At 36.8% G+C, this 15931-nt stretch overlaps 1 protein-coding gene across 5 annotated transcripts; it reads right to left on the reverse strand.

Moving 5' to 3' along the window:
• Positions 1-395: 395 nt before the first annotated feature.
• LOC106555616 (CMP-N-acetylneuraminate-beta-galactosamide-alpha-2,3-sialyltransferase 2) lies at positions 396-14936 on the reverse strand. 5 transcript variants are annotated; one of them, XM_014074499.2, is made up of 9 exons: positions 14704-14936; positions 11547-11776; positions 10265-10331; positions 7075-7605; positions 5479-5669; positions 3291-3470; positions 2545-2590; positions 1904-2023; positions 396-1106 (listed from the first exon to the last, which is right to left on the reverse strand). In XM_014074499.2, exons 4-9 carry the CDS (start codon positions 7342-7344, stop codon positions 939-941), a joined length of 975 nt encoding a protein of 324 aa, XP_013929974.2. In that variant the 5' UTR covers positions 7345-7605; positions 10265-10331; positions 11547-11776; positions 14704-14936; the 3' UTR covers positions 396-938. The 5 variants fall into 5 exon arrangements, with proteins under 5 accessions (XP_013929974.2, XP_013929972.2, XP_013929976.2 ...); XM_014074497.2 differs by lacking the exon at positions 10265-10331; XM_014074501.2 differs by lacking the exons at positions 10265-10331; positions 11547-11776.
• Between the last annotated feature and the right edge of the window lie 995 nt (positions 14937-15931).

Here is a 15931-nt window from a genome sequence, read left to right on the forward strand (position 1 = left end):
ACAGAGAAAAAGTTTATCATACAATATGTCTAATCATGGGAATGGCCATGCCAACAAAAATTGATCTACTATCATAGAAAACTGTGTTATGAACCATATCATTGGCTATTTGGCTTACCATTGTTTAAATAAAGATTTACATAAAAAAATCAAATAATGTGAATTTTCCCATTATCACTAATATTAAACTTAACATGGTATGATAGGGTCTTTATTTTAATTGATGAAGCTAATGTAGAGTTGCAAGTTAGTGTATTACATAGTCCTAAATAATGACTGTTGTAATATATATCTAGAATCACCCCAAACAGCAATATGTATATACATTTAATAAACATATTTCCAGCAATCATTTCAAATAATAGTAAAAAAATCATTTTCAAGTAATATTCAAATAATAGTAAAAATCTGGATAATTTATTGAGAACTTGATTTATAAATTGTGATGGAGGGAAGGGGAAACACCAAATTAGTTATGAAAAAGCCTAACTTTCAAATTCAAAGATATATTTCACATTCAAACACCTATTCTGAAAATAATCAGAAATATGTTTCTTTTAATGCTCCCAATTTCTTCTGCTGTCAAAAACACAGCTAGTAAATCTGAATTGTTCTGTCTATGGTTTCATACTCAGAGAAGGAAGCAAAAGCTGAAGGTAGTAACAAATAGTGCTTATAGTCTCCATTGTTCTAAAATACATAAATTCAAAAAAGCAGAACCATGTTACTCATGTTTTTAATATTTGGTGCAGGAAATGAACTGAAATGTCTCATCTTCTTGTGTTTTATTCTCATTTTGCTTTTCTTTGAAACCAGAACAGATGGAATTTAAAAAAATCTTAATGTGAAGAACTGTAAGATTGTAAGACATTTTGGGAAGGCATTATCCCTATTTCAATCTGATTCAGCAAGCTTAGACGCATAGTATAAAGTATAAACTACTTATAGAATTCCAATTTGCCTTCAATGGTCAGCCTTTCAATGAGTTGTAGCTCAACAGTGCCATTGTGTACTCCAGACTTGCGAAAGGCTCCTGCGTAAAGGTTGTCTTCCCAGTAGTGATGCCAATTCCCATAGATGTCTGCACCAAAGCCAAAGGCAGAAACCTACCATATATAGAAGCAAGTGAGAAAATAATAAATGATTGCAAAAAAAATTATTATTAAATGTTACACATCTACTGAAGAGACCAGATACTTAATCCCTGTTATATGTTTTGAATTACACCTCTCCCAGGTCTCTGTCATTGCCATGTTGGATGGAAGAGATGAGCATTGAAATACAAAACATAACAAATACTGTGTTAGATTGCTCGTCACACTATAGTTGGTTGCATTACATAAATGCTATAGTTGCAAATGTTGATTTTACTTTTTATTTTAGAAAGTTATATATGGGTTTTGCAAAGTGGAAAGTGAAACAGCAAGTAGTTAAAATATAACTCACGTTGAATAGTAGGTTGAATTTATGTTTTGTCCTAGTTTTTCATTTTGGTGATTAAAAGTACAAAGTGTCCTATAAAGTATCAATATTGGCCACATACAGTCTGCCATTTTGCAGCTTCCCAATAAGGTTTTTATTACTAAATAAATTGTAAAGAGAAATTGTTTTGGGAACAGAGCTAAAAGTGGCTAATGAAGCAATAGGAGCTCAGAACCCATTTATAGCAGCGATCCCCAGCCTTTCTGGCTCTGCCGACCGGTGGCGAAGGGGATCAATGGAGAAAGGGAATGGTTCTGCACAAGCAGTGGGAGAATGCTTGCAGAGCTCTGTTGGAGCTTTGCGTACTCATCCGATGGCCCATCGCTTGTGCAGCCCGGTTCGCAATGGGCTGCAGTCCAGTACATGGCCACAGCCCATGGATTGGGAACCTCTGATTTACAGGGTTTTTTGGTGCACTTACCCGTGTGCAGGTATGAATGGCAAACATCAGTGCAATCAACCCAGTGGAAGGATACTTTCCATGATGCCGTGTCCATTTGTCGTGGATATATTTCAGGAAACCAGGGTGAATTATTAGAATCTAAGAAGAAAAAATAGGTAAAACAAGAATTCGCCCAGATCATAAATCCTTCCTCAAATTGGTCCATCTATTATAAGAATAACTTCAGAGCAAGAAAAGTCCTTAATGTTCCCTAGGACTTAAAGTAGAATGGATGATCCCCTTTCCCTGAACACATCAGCCCCTGACAGTATGTGCAGTTATTCCATGGCTTCAGGGCCAAGGTACCACAAAATGCCACACCTGTAGCCTGGAACAAGAACAGTTCATATTCCTAAGAGATTCCTAGTTGGATCCTCCCTAGTACAAGTTTGCTTTGACTGTTAAGAATGTGTACGGTGGCCTTCATAACTATTTTTTTCCTTCTGCTTCCTGGATGTTACTATTTAGCAAGGAATATTACCAGCTTGAAATATGCATTTCATGTATAAAATAAATATAAAACAATACATTTATTTATGAAGTTGGGACTCCAATACTGATTATTTTTAATCCACAAAAATGTTAATAAATGCATTATTGCTTTTTAATTTATCCCTTACCTTACTTTTGTCGGCTTTAATAAACCGTCTAACTTTTCTGTATGTTCTGTGAAAGGAATGAAAGAATCTTTGTCATTCAACATTATTTTATTTTAATCAACATTGTAGAAAGAGAACTATTTTAGTCCAGGGTAGCCACAAATCAGGAGACTTGATTTTAACCATAATTTTATTTTTGTTCCTCTGGTTCGGAGATGTCAAACTCAAGGCCCGGGGGCCAGATTCTTCCCACAGGGTACTTAGATCTGACCCGTACGGCTGCCCTGGAAATAGCAAAGAACTGGTCCGTGGTACTCAAAAACAGAGCTTGGGAAGGCTGGTCCTCCCGAGTTCTGTTTTTGCTGGCAGAGGGTTGCAGGAGGCCATCACAGCTGAAAACGGAACTCAGGAGCCCGTTTTCACTGGCAGAGCACTTGGGCCATCACAGCCCCCCCCAACATGAGTGACATCATGCTGGTCATGCCCACTCCAGCCCCCAAGGTCAAATACAACCCTGATGCTGCCCTCAATGAAATTGAGTTTGACACCCCTGCTCTGGTTGATAGATTGAAATCCATTTATGGAAAACCAGAAAATTTCTTTAATAAGTGATAATGATAAATATCTCATGTAGTGAGAAATGTGTTTGCCATCTAAGAATGGAAACATGCTTGATATCCTTATAGCACTAGGAATGCCTGATGGCATGATATTACTATGTTTTTGCCCAGCCTTTTATACTGCAATTACTTAGGGAATATACTTACTGCTGAATATCTCCTGTTGAAAGAGCACTGGCCAACCATTTGAGATCCAGAGGTTTGAAAGGGATTAGTACAAGATGTACATTAGGACGGAGATTCATCGCACTTTCTGGGTACATGAAATGGTGTGTGGTTCGTGTGCCAACATCTTCCTCAAAACCTGTAACCTGTGCAGTGTTCATTCTTGGAGAATATTTAAAGAAAAAAACAATCTTATTCAAGTTATCTAGATCACACACATGGAAAAAATTGTTACTTAAACTTACTAAGTACAAAATCTGGATCTATGTCCAGCTTTTGTACTTAGTAAGTACAGATAAGGATCAGATCCAGATAAAGTTAGTGGATATCAACTACAACACGGGTGTCAAACTCATAGCATCATATTGCCATGACATGTATCACGACATTCTTCCCCTTCATGGAGCTGATGTGGGTGTGGCCTGCGCATGACACATCAGGCCCGCAGACCACCAGTTTGATACCCCTGGCCTACATGATGTTCAATATGGATAACCTATTTCCTCATGCGGTTATCACTTTTTGAGAGAAAATTAAATAGGAAAGCGTATATTTTGTTTTAGAAGTACATAGTATGGCCCATAATCTGCATGCAGCATGCCTTTGGTAGTATCAACAGAAGAGAGTTTAAGATTTGGGGTGGATTTTAAGGGGCAATTTTTAAACCTTAAAGTTTGTATAATGTTAAGGCGTTCATTTCATTAAATTAAATTTCATTTCGTTAAATTACCTTGTGGGACTTACTTTAGATCCAGGTGTGTATATTTTAGAATGTGACATGCTTGGCAAAACATATGCAGCTATCTATATAACAAGATATACACCACTACCCTTAGAAATTGAGATTTTCTAACCCCCAACTGGATGTAGATTGAGATCTCTATACCTGACCCACAAAGACCCATTGTCTTCCCTAAGGGAATAGAGCAAGGATGTCTAACTGGTGGCCCATGGGCCGGATGTATCACAGGTAGGCCACGCCCACCCCAGCCTCGCAAAGGGGAAAAATGTTGTGATACATCATGTGGCAGCAACATGACGCCGCAAATTTGACACCCAAGCAATAGTGTCTTACAATAACCAGTTATAATATCTGTTTCATAGCAGCAACATATCAGATTCCTGATTGCAAACTTAGGATCATTTATCAGGATAAAAATGCTTTTAATATGGTAATGGTTATCAATGGTTTCATTGTCAATTTGTTTGTGGCCATCTGCTGGCAATAGAGAAAAATCACATCTTTTCTATATCCACACATTTTTACTTTTTATTATTTATATGCCACCATCTCACCTAGAGGCAACTCTAGGAAGCTTACAAACAAGTAAAAAGCAACAAGATAAAACATTAAAATATTACAGTAATAAACATTAACATTAAAATTGACAAAGTTAACAAAGATGAGAAGAAGATTATTATTGCTATAATCTTTATTTCTAATCTAGAGTAGTAGGCGGTACAATACTTGGGTTTTAATTCAGATTCAAGATGCTTCAGAAAGTAAATGCAGTTTTTGTCTCTGACTCATTAATACAATGTCATCTGTTTCCTTGATGTGTGATCATGGAGAATACTGCTTTTGCTGCCACTGTTTTAACAAATCAGTGCTGAGTTCATAGCCCTGCATATTCAAAATACCACCTTTGAATCAAATCAAACATGGCATAAATATCCCAACTCCCTACCATTTTAGGGCAGTTACAGTAGTTAATGTAATAATAATAAAAAAGAAAGTAATAGGAAAATATCACTCCTGCAAGAGGTCTACACCAGCGGTGGGTTCCTACTGATTGACCAACCAGTTCATTTCACGCGCATGTGCCAGACGTGCACTGCGTGTGTGCGGGCAGTTTAGCAAAAAGTGAACTTCCGCATTGCAAACAGCTGAGGAACGGCAATTCAATCTGCCGCCACTGATCAGCTGGGCTTCAGAAGCAGCAATAAAGGTCAGCATAACCTGGGGACGGGCGGGCAGAACACTTTCACGCAAACAGAGAACTGGTTTGCTCTCAGCTTGCAGTCAGAATTACCAGTTTTGCCGAGCTGCTCTGAACCAGTAGGAACCCACCATTGGTCTACACCAATCTGCTGTGTCATTTGAATCTAAGTTGAGGGCTGCAGGTCTCTCTCTCATTCTTTGTCTATATGCTCTCTCCTAGCTGCTTACCTCATCACAAACTTGTGAGAATCTATCTTCTTTCCATATTTAGAGCCCCTCAGCCTTCCTGAGTTTCCCACCACAGCACAGGTTCCACAATGAACAATATCCCGAGTTTTAGCAGTGGGTGATTGAAGGAGGTCAAACAGATATTTTACCATCTTCTGAATTTGGCTGCCATCTTTTGATCTTTGTAGCTTCTGAGGGAATAAAATAAAGCATTAGAAGCTTGGTGGAGGGACTTCTAATAAAGCCTGCCCAAGAAAATGTTTTATTTTGAATAAGATATAAAATCTTTTGGATACCTCTGAACTACACTGGTTAATATTGGTTTTAAAAGTGAGAACTATATAGGGGTGAGTTCCGGCTGCTGCTACTGCTGCTTCACTCAGGGACACGCCATGTGCATGCGCTTCACACATGCATGCTTGATACGAGCTACACGGACATGTGTAGTACTAAAAAAATACGCAGAAGCATTTTTGAACTGCTAGGTTGGCAAAAGCTGGGACAAGTAACGGGAGCTCACTCTGTTACATGGTGCTGAGGACTTAAACTGCCGAATTGCCAACCTTCTGATCTACAAGCTCAACGTTTTAGCCACTGACCCATCGGATCCCTTCCAAGGGAAGAGTTGCATTAAGCAACTCAAAATACTGAGTCAATTTATAAGATATTGTAGAAACAAATTCTTAATCATTTCTCAGTGCAATACTGATCTTTTCCTACTAAATGGATTTATCCTTTCTTAATCAGGATTGGTTAATTTGGGGTTATTCATAAAATCGTAATGTCTAATGACACAGAAATAGAGAAATATTAAATACAGGGAAAGTAACATTTCAGTAACATATCTAGTTAATTTCTACTAAATATTCATTAGATAAAATCAAAATGAATTTTTAATGTAGCTCACCACACATCAAACACCAAGTATAGTCCTAAACAGAAAAAAAATGTTCTGTACCTTACTTACATTATAAGACATAAGAGATGAAGAGTTAATAGAAACCAAAGGACAGCTTGAAGATTTCCAAACTGGCTGACTCTGATTATGTACATTATGGAGAGGGAGACTGTGTGCCCCCCTACAAATTGTTCAACCTTAACTCCCATATTCCTGCACATTTCATGTTATGTTATGAAATTCAGATTGTAACAACATTTAGGTATATTGCTGACTGAATGGGCAATGAATGCTTTCTCTATAGTTAGGAAGCAAATCTACCTTTCTTCATCGTGCCAAAAGATAATGCAATCTAGATCTTCAAAAAGAGGAAAGGAAGAGAAGCCAGGTTTTAAACAAGTACAGGAAACAATCAAGCAAAAAGTTGTGTGAAATGTTTTACATACAGTATATAAAGATTACGAATGTTCACTGTTTATTGAACTTCAGTGCTTTTACTATGCTCAGTCTTAGTTAAAATGAATAAGATAAAATGCTAAAATAAGCCTCTGTCATTTATTTTCCACTGAAAGACAAATCTGGACATGTACTACACACACAACCAACACTTCACTTAGTAGAGAGAATAATATTTTTTTCCAATTCTTTTCTCTAAACGGTTATTGTTGTTTAGCTTAGTAACATGATGCAGTACTCACCAGCCACCACTGAAGAACTTCTGGTGGAATATCAGAGTTTTCAAGAGTCAGTAGGCAGTTTACCGAGGCATCAAAGTGATCACAAAACCAATCCCAACTGCTTAGGCCAATACATTTGTTATGGTAACACATTTCTTCTTCCATTAATGAGTTTTGTTGCAGCCACTCATCAAGACTTTTGGACACAGATGAAACAGAAATATACATCTTCCAGATGGAAAGTGCAAAGCACAGTGCCAGAATTATCCACAGCTGCTTTTTACACATCATTGTTCACTCCATCAATTCAGTTTAAATTCCTAGTTTAGACATCTTTGACAGAAAAAAATCATCACGCTGGGTGATATAATTGCAACTAAATCCTTTATTCGGGTATTATTAGATTGTTTTCAAAGTAGATAAAGTCTCACTATACTGGATGTCTTGCTATTCAGAACTTCAAGACCAAGAAAAACCAAACTAGATTGCAGCATTCTGCTGGTAGATACTTATAGTGAGACGCCATATCTTCAGAATGCTGAAACACACAAGCTAGAAAAAGATAAACAGAAAAGGCAAATGCTAAAATGGTATGTCAATATTATCCATAGATCTCAATGGGCAATACTATGTGCCATGATAGGATATAATTTGTTGATATTAATAAACAGATTTAAAAGTCTAATGATTCTATGTTTCAGTAACCCAAAGCTTTTTAAAGTACAAATTCACAGTGTGTTAATTTTTGCCAGAATGTAATGCAATCAGCTTGTATTTTCTGTATATCTCATCCAGGTTTTTTTTTTAAATCTATTAGAGGATATAGCCATTTTTTGCAGTGAAACAATCTTCATGGTAAGCATTCCTAAATGTGATTTAAGCATACAGTGCTTTATTAGGGGGCTTGACTCATAAGACAGTAACTGCACTGAAACATGAATTTTGATGGTGTGTAGGAATTGTGTAATAAATACACAATATTCAAGTCAATTATAAATTTCCCAAAACTATTGCAAATATAACAGATATCCCAGAATTTTGTAGCATTTCCAGGGAATGGGAAAGACGAAAGAAATTGCAAAATCCTGTATTTACATTGCTGACTGGCAAATAGAAAAAGATAAATAGAAAAGGCAAATAGAAAAGACAATCTTGGAACTTTATATGAAACTATGGTGACTTTTCTGCTTAGGGAGTTACAGTTATAGCGGATGAAGAAGCGTAGAACAGGAACAATTATGTTTGTATTGTTTCTCACAACACATTTTAGCTTAGGTCCTGATAATATCAAACTGAAGAATAAGAAAGAAAGACTTTGTTATGGAACACTTTATTTATGTGGGGCTCTAGGAAGTTAGATAACCACCTACCAAGATAACTGGGATTGCATAAGCCATCACTGACATACATCCAACCTTATGGACAGAAATGGAAGAATTGCAGCAGCTGCTTTCAATAAGCAGAAACAGGCAGTATTTACGTTTGTACAGGTGCATAGCGAACAATGTGACGTGTAAAAATTGTCTTAGAAAAAGAATTGAACATTTGTATAGCCTGTCTTACCCATCTGCGAACATAAAGATTCAGGCTAGTTCTGCAGAGAAATCCTCTAATCTCAGGCTTTCCCAAATTCTACTATCAAGAGGACAAATCCTTAAATTATACTAATTACTACATCAGGTAATTATCTTACACGATGCTGTCTTTCCCAATGGAAGTGATTGTTATCATATATTAAGCCTGATCCCAATGTCACAAATACTCAAGATAATTGTGATTTCTTTCAGATTTATCCAAAAAAGTGCATAAGTGCACCAGCAGGCCTAATGTCCCTGTCCCCATTTATTTGTGCCCATTTCCTGTGTTCTTATTCATGTTCATTCTTATTCCTGTTATCCTGTAAATGAGTGACAAACTAAATAAGTAAATAAAAACACAGTGCACAAGCTGTAAATGTAAGCATCTCCAACCCTACCTTCAGCAATTATTTTCCAGACATGCTAGAATAAACAATAAATTATTATTGATAATTACGAATAAAAAAGAAATCCTCTGACTCCATGCAGATACAGTTTATACTTTCTTAACACATCTGGATAGCACCATATCTACGGGATTAAAATGGGCTTTATTTTTGGTAACACTCATATTTGGGTATTATTGTTAAGTATTGTTAAGTAAAAATGAACACCTGTAATAATATACATAGGTTTCAGTTGTAGTAGGTATATAATTGTTACATGTAATAAGAGAATTAATGTTTAGCTTCCCAAAGCATCAACCATTCTGAATATCCACAATCTGATTAAATTATACCAAAGACTGGGGATAATTATATCTGGCTTCAATCTTTTCGTCAATCAGTTAAATACAAAGATGAAAGTCCATTTCATGGGTGTATGTTTATATTAGAACCAACCAGGAAACCTTGTTAGAAGTGGGAGGCTCTTAACACTGAAAATAATATACGTAGTTTGAAAGAAAAAATACAAATAAAGCAGCTAACAGCTAAATCAGTATGAAGAGTTTTTTGATTCAGTGATAATCTCATTTCACACTCTGGCATTTTTGTAAACCTTTCCCCACTCCATTTTAATACATTTGAAACTGTTACATCCAAATTGGAGTGCAACCAAGGCAGTGAAGGTAAAACAAGCTAACTCTTTCTATTTAATCTCACAAGCTACAACATAACAAATTTTCTCTTCTAACTCCAATTCTATAATAGTTTCCCTCTTTTCTTTTGGCCAGGTGCTAGACACTTAATATATATCCCTCCCTTGTGCTTAAACCTGCTCCCAACTCTGGGAGTGAAGAGTTTGAAGGGCTATAACATTTGCCCAAGAAAAGTGTTTTCTTTGTCAGTCACATCCATAAATTACTTACTTTCCCATCACTCAGATGTATTGTGATGCTCTTGGGGGTGAATCTCCAGTGCTGTTAGTAAAGGGATTGTTTTAATAAATCCTTATTAATTATAAGACTGCTTACAATTTTCCTCACAGCAGCATAGCCAGCAACAAAGTCTTTCATCATTTATTCAATAAAATTATTAATTGACTGATTTACTTATATGCTACTGATTCCCACAGGCTCTAGGCAGGTCATAATACAAATATATAATCACTACCCTAGAAACCCCCAAATACATTTAAGGGTGGGAGGGAATTTAAAAACTAAACATCAAAAAAACATGCATTTGCAACCTCACCTTCAAATCATGGGTTACTTTCTTTCTGTGCAAGACTGAACAGGTACCTCCAAAGTTTTCCTGAAGCCTAGGAGACATGATTGAATTTCTACTAGGAGGAAGCTATAAAGAGTGAGGACAGCTAGTGAAAATGTATGCTTCCAGGGCTCCATCAAGTGATCAGAAATGGGATCTGGAAGTGGTTGACCCTATTTGATCTGATTGGACAGGCAGATGAATACAGGAGAAAGTGGTCCCTAAATAAACAGCCATTCATGGTCTTAAACATGACAATCAACGCCTTGAATCATATCAGAACCCAACTGATAACCAGTTTCCAAAGCAGTGGGTTACGCTGCTTGGGACTTTTCATTCTGCAACCACTGTAATTTCCTCATGTTCCTCAAGGCAGGTCCATGTAGCTTGCATTGCACATGGGAAATGATTAGGGCATGGGTCCAGGAAGGGTAACAATTGGTGTACAAGATGTTACTATCTAAAATCCCTCCTGGCTACTGTTGCTATCTGCATTTCAAGCAAGATCTGGGAGTCTAGGAGACCTCCCAAATTGCAAACTAACTCTGAAGGGGGAATTGGAAGTGTTCAATTTCTGGGATGGAATTTCTCAGAAATTGTTAGGCTCCCAAATTCCCCAATCACCTCATCTTGGAAAGATTCAATTCCTTGACTTGTGATGTCACTCCAGGCAGCATTCACTCTTCCTTATTAATGACATAGGATTCAGATGTTTTTAGTGGGGGGAAAGTTTACTAAGAGAAAACAATACGTAACATTTAAAGAGAAAGAGAATTAATACAGGTAACCCTTAACTTACAACAGTTCATTTAGTGACCGTTCAAAGTTACAATGGCATTGAAAAAGTGACATATGTCCATGTTTCACACTTATGACCATTGCAGCATCCCTGTGGTTGTGTGAATTACTTTCAGATGCTTGACAATTTCATATTTACGATGGTTGCAGGGTCCCGTGCTCACGTGATCACCTTTTGTGACTCTCTGACAAGCAAAGTCAATGGGAAAACCAGATTCATTTAACAAAGGTTTTACTAATATAACAATTCCAGTGATTCATTTAATAAAAGTGGCAAGTCGTAAAATAAAGCGAAACTCACTACAAATTTCACACCTAGCAACATAAATTTGGACTTCAATTGTGGTTGTAAGTCGAGGACTACCTGTATAGAGTTCTAGACAATACAGTAAGAAAATAAAAAGAATAAGTGAAATAAAGAAGGGTAACCAAGAAAAGATATTTTCAGAAATTCGAGATACATATTTACCTGGGACTCAACTCTACTGAATTCTGTGAGATTTACAGTTGAGAATAAGTGCAGAAGTGGGTTGTTGTTGTTGTTGTTGTTGTTGTTGTTTATGATGTTATCCATTCAGCCATGTCCAATTTGTGGCAATTCTATGGGCCAGGTGGGCTATCCATGTCATGTAAATCTTGCACTACTTCTTTGAATTATTCTATGCTCTGGCTGGTGTCACCTTTGATAGTCAGTAACGACTTATAAATACACAAAATGAAAGAGGAAGAAAAAGCACATGGAAAAAGTGAAGCAAATACCAAGAAAGGCACACATTGTACGAGGAAGAGAAGGAAAGAACAAGAGATGGCAAGGTCTGCATTTCTGGCAATGGCTCATGTTGCTTGTGTAAACAGAAGAAAATCTGGCATCTGGCAAGTGGGACACCTGGGTTGGGCAGGCAGGAGTGGCTATAGAGATTTTAATAATTAGTTATTTCAACATTCTTATTTACTGGTTGGATTTGACATAGTAAAGTAAATCATAATCATTGCTTTACTACCGTGCTTCCCTGAAATAAGCGCTTGGCCTTATTGTTGGGGAGATCTTATTATTTTTGAGGTGCAGGAGGTGACAAGCATGGTCACCTCATGGCTGCTGCTATGTTGCAATATTTTAGGGGAGGGCTTATTTTCAAGGGAGAAACAGGGCAATAAATCAGTTTCTTCACTAAAGCATTAAATCATGGTTTACCAAGCAACTGAACAGGCTACACAGCATACTAAACCAAAACCATAAATAAACAAAGGGGGGAGAAATCAATGTCTTGTTAACCTGCAACAATGTGTATTTGTCTTCAGGTGGCATTACTATTCTGTGCTCATACATGTTAAGTGCAATGTCTTTCCATGTTGACAAGTCAAATTATTCTTTGTACCAACAACAGTTTTAACCAATATCAGAAATGCAAGACTCAACTTGAGGTTCACCCCAGGCTTTGAATGGCACATCAAAGTTTACCCACTGAAAGTGGGTGGAGACATTAGAAGAAGAACTTCAAAGACTGAAAAGAATGCCTCAACATCTGCAAGACTGAACGTAGCAATTGCCCCTTAGCTCCCTCAATTCTTAAAAATGCAAAAGGACCACTGAAATTTGGACCCGCATATTTTGGGAAAGCTGTGGAGTCATCAAGGGATGTTGGTGGGTAGACATATTTTCTTGCTTTCATTTCAGTTTTGGTCACCTAAACTGAGATATAAATTACTCAGCTAACATTCAAAGACTTCCGGTAGAGGTTTTTTTTAGCCCAAGTAGGCAAATCAATAAGAAATGCAACTAGCTACAGACAAACTGATGAATAATGGGAGATACTTTAGGGTAGGAGTTGTTTGTATGTGGACCTAAACCTTTTACTTAAGAACATAAGATTTCTTTTCATCCCCCCACTAACGTATTCAGTTAACAGTCTCCTCTCCTCATCTCCTTTCCCTTCCTTTCCTGTCAATTAGACAATTCATGTTACACCCAGCCCCCCTCCCTTTCCCCTCCTCCTACTGGGAAGAGAAGAGGAAGTAGATAGTTGAATCAGCCTGTCTGTAGACTGGATTGAGTGTGATAGAGACAGTGGCATCTGCAGGAAATGTTCAAAAAAAGTTAAGATGGTAGCCATAATGTTGCCATAAAAGCACCCCCAGAGACACAGAATAACTGGTATATTTTGATGGGAATCAGTTACTGGGATAGCTAACATCCCTCATCTTACACTTGGCTAGTTATATTTATTTTAATCAGCTGTTATTTAATATTAGTGGGCAATTATCCAGGTCCTGTTCTCTTTGACATTGCCCATACAGTTGCTGTGAAAAGAATTAACAATAAATATTTCACATAAACACACACAGATGCAGACAAATGTATTATGCGTGGAGTTTTCAAGAATTGGTTGCATCTGGAATATGTAATCCTAGAGTGCAAAACGACTCTTCCTTTGGTGAGGGAATATAATACAGCTATAATGACTGACTTAACTCTCATTTCTTAGTATCAACAGAGATGTGTTTTAAGATGAAAGAAAGCCAAACATTTGCAGTCATAAAAAGATCCTGTATTGCACTGCAGTTAGATGCTGTATTGCACTGTGAAACACACACCTTAGGTAAATCCTAGATTTATACAAGGCCAGGAAAAGAACCTGCGAATGGATGAGTTCTAGCATATTACAATACATCTCTAAGGGACAGGGGTGAATTTCAGCAGGTTCTGACAGGTTCTGGAGAGCTGGTAGCGGAAATTTTGAATAGTTTGGAGAACCGGCATATACCACCTCTGGCTGACCTCAGAGTGGGGTGGAAATGGAGATTTTGTAATATCCTTCCCCCAGGAGTGGGGAGCGAATGGAGATTTTGCAATATCCTTCCCCTGCCACACCCACCAAGCAACACCCACAGAACCAATAGTAAAAAATTGAATTTCACCACTGCTAAGGGGTAATGCTTTTGTTATTTTCCATTACATTTAACAATGTTACATCTGACACCGAAAGAATGAATCAATTTATTATTGTATAACATTTTGTGGATTATAGAATGCTTTGTCAGATAATACAATATAATCCCCATGAAGTGGAATAAATTAAATCTTTTGCCAAAAGTTATGTTAGTATAGTGTTATAAATCTATTTATTCATTAACATAAATTAATAGTAGAACAGCAAAATGCTTTCACAACAAGTCTTTTTTTTTAAAAAAAATCTTGCTATCATTTCTATTGCCCCTTGGGGTTTGTATATTTATAATGCCTTTTGCTAAAAGAAAGAACAATTCTAGTTAACATTACTACAGGCAGCTTACAAGGCAAATTAAATTCATGTTCTTCCTTTTGCTTGAATGTTCTGTAATGCATTTACAAAGCCTATTAATAGTAATGTACATTTAAAAAGCAATTTTCCAGTTTTTCTTTAGCATGAAAGAGAACACAAAAGTCTAAATAAGCACTTAACAGGGGGAAAAGCGAGGAGTCATAATCCCATACTTTCAATAGTCTGGTAAAATCAATTGATAGCAGAACTATTCCAGAAGATTTTTTAGGAAAAACTCAAAACCTACATAGATGCACATTACATCTTACTAATTAGTATGCATCCTGTTAATGAGATAAATTGAAAAAAGGTATGCAATATACTCACTTGTGTTGCAAGCTGCATTTCCTATATGGAGACCTCATGCCAACAAATAGCACTTTTGTTTCTATAAATGTTTTGACCCTTTCCTGTTTGTTCTCCTTTTCTTAATAAAAGATCTTAATCTTCTCCAGTCATAGGCTACAATTTACAGATTCTGGTATTTTAGCTAGAGGAGAAAATTTGCAAAAATAAAGAAATAAAGTTTCAGCTGTCTAACCCCGACCATATTAGGAAGAGAATGCACATTTTCAAAACAGAAAAAAAAACCAACAGATCGGGTTTAAGCAATAAAAAAGGAAACGTGTTTGAACCATATTGTATTAGAAGTAGTTTCCTGTAACTGTTTGCAGATGTGACACAACCCCCAAGTGCTCTGTGAGTAACTTGTTGGTTGATCATGACATATTTTGTTATTAATTTGGCAGTTGTATTTCTTTTGCGTTTGAGGCCATAAAATTTGGCTACAGCATGAAGTATCTGCTCATAATGTTGTTTTATACTACATTCTTAAGGGACATCATTCATTGAAGTTTAGTAATCAGAGTTAGATTTTTTACCATTTTTGATCTTTTCTTGAAATGCTATGCTTTACTAGGTGACTTTTCAGGCCATTTCATAATTTCTGGTATAAGGAGCTTTCTATCAGTCAAGACAGCAGAAAACTATACCCACAATGCTGTCTCTATTGCCAGATCCTGCATTGATTGTGAGTTTCTGATGAATAATACCTTGATTTTGTGTGTGCAGTATATGGTAGCCAAACTGGTTGGTTGAGTCCTTCAGCTTTCTTGCTCTCCCTCTTCAGCACATCATTAACAGGTGAGAAAAACATTATAACAGTTCAAAATGATCATTATAGAATTATAACAATCAACATATATTCCTCCTAAACTATAATATTATAAAAACTAAAGTGTAGATTGCAAATAAAAATAATAAGTCAAATAAATTAATGGTATGAGTTGTTTTTTTAAAACTAATCTGGTTTATGCCCAAGCCAGTCACTGTATCTGTCCATACATGTCAGCAAAAAAAATATATTTCTATCATGTACACCAGTGGTGGGTTCCTCTCCCCGTTGCCACTGGAAGAGTGCTCACGGGGCTGTGTGTCCTTTCGAGCACACATGCTGCGCACGCATGCACACTTCACCGCCCCTATAACAACGCAGCTGCATGTTAGAGCTCATGCAGGCACCACACACTGTGCATGTGTGTACAATTGGCTGGTT

Source organism: Thamnophis sirtalis, unplaced genomic scaffold, assembly GCF_051295495.1.
Source record: "Thamnophis sirtalis isolate CommonGarterSnake01/CBP01778 unplaced genomic scaffold, rThaSir2_p1.2 scaffold_7, whole genome shotgun sequence".
In the NCBI taxonomy this organism is placed as follows: domain Eukaryota; kingdom Metazoa; phylum Chordata; class Lepidosauria; order Squamata; family Natricidae; genus Thamnophis; species Thamnophis sirtalis.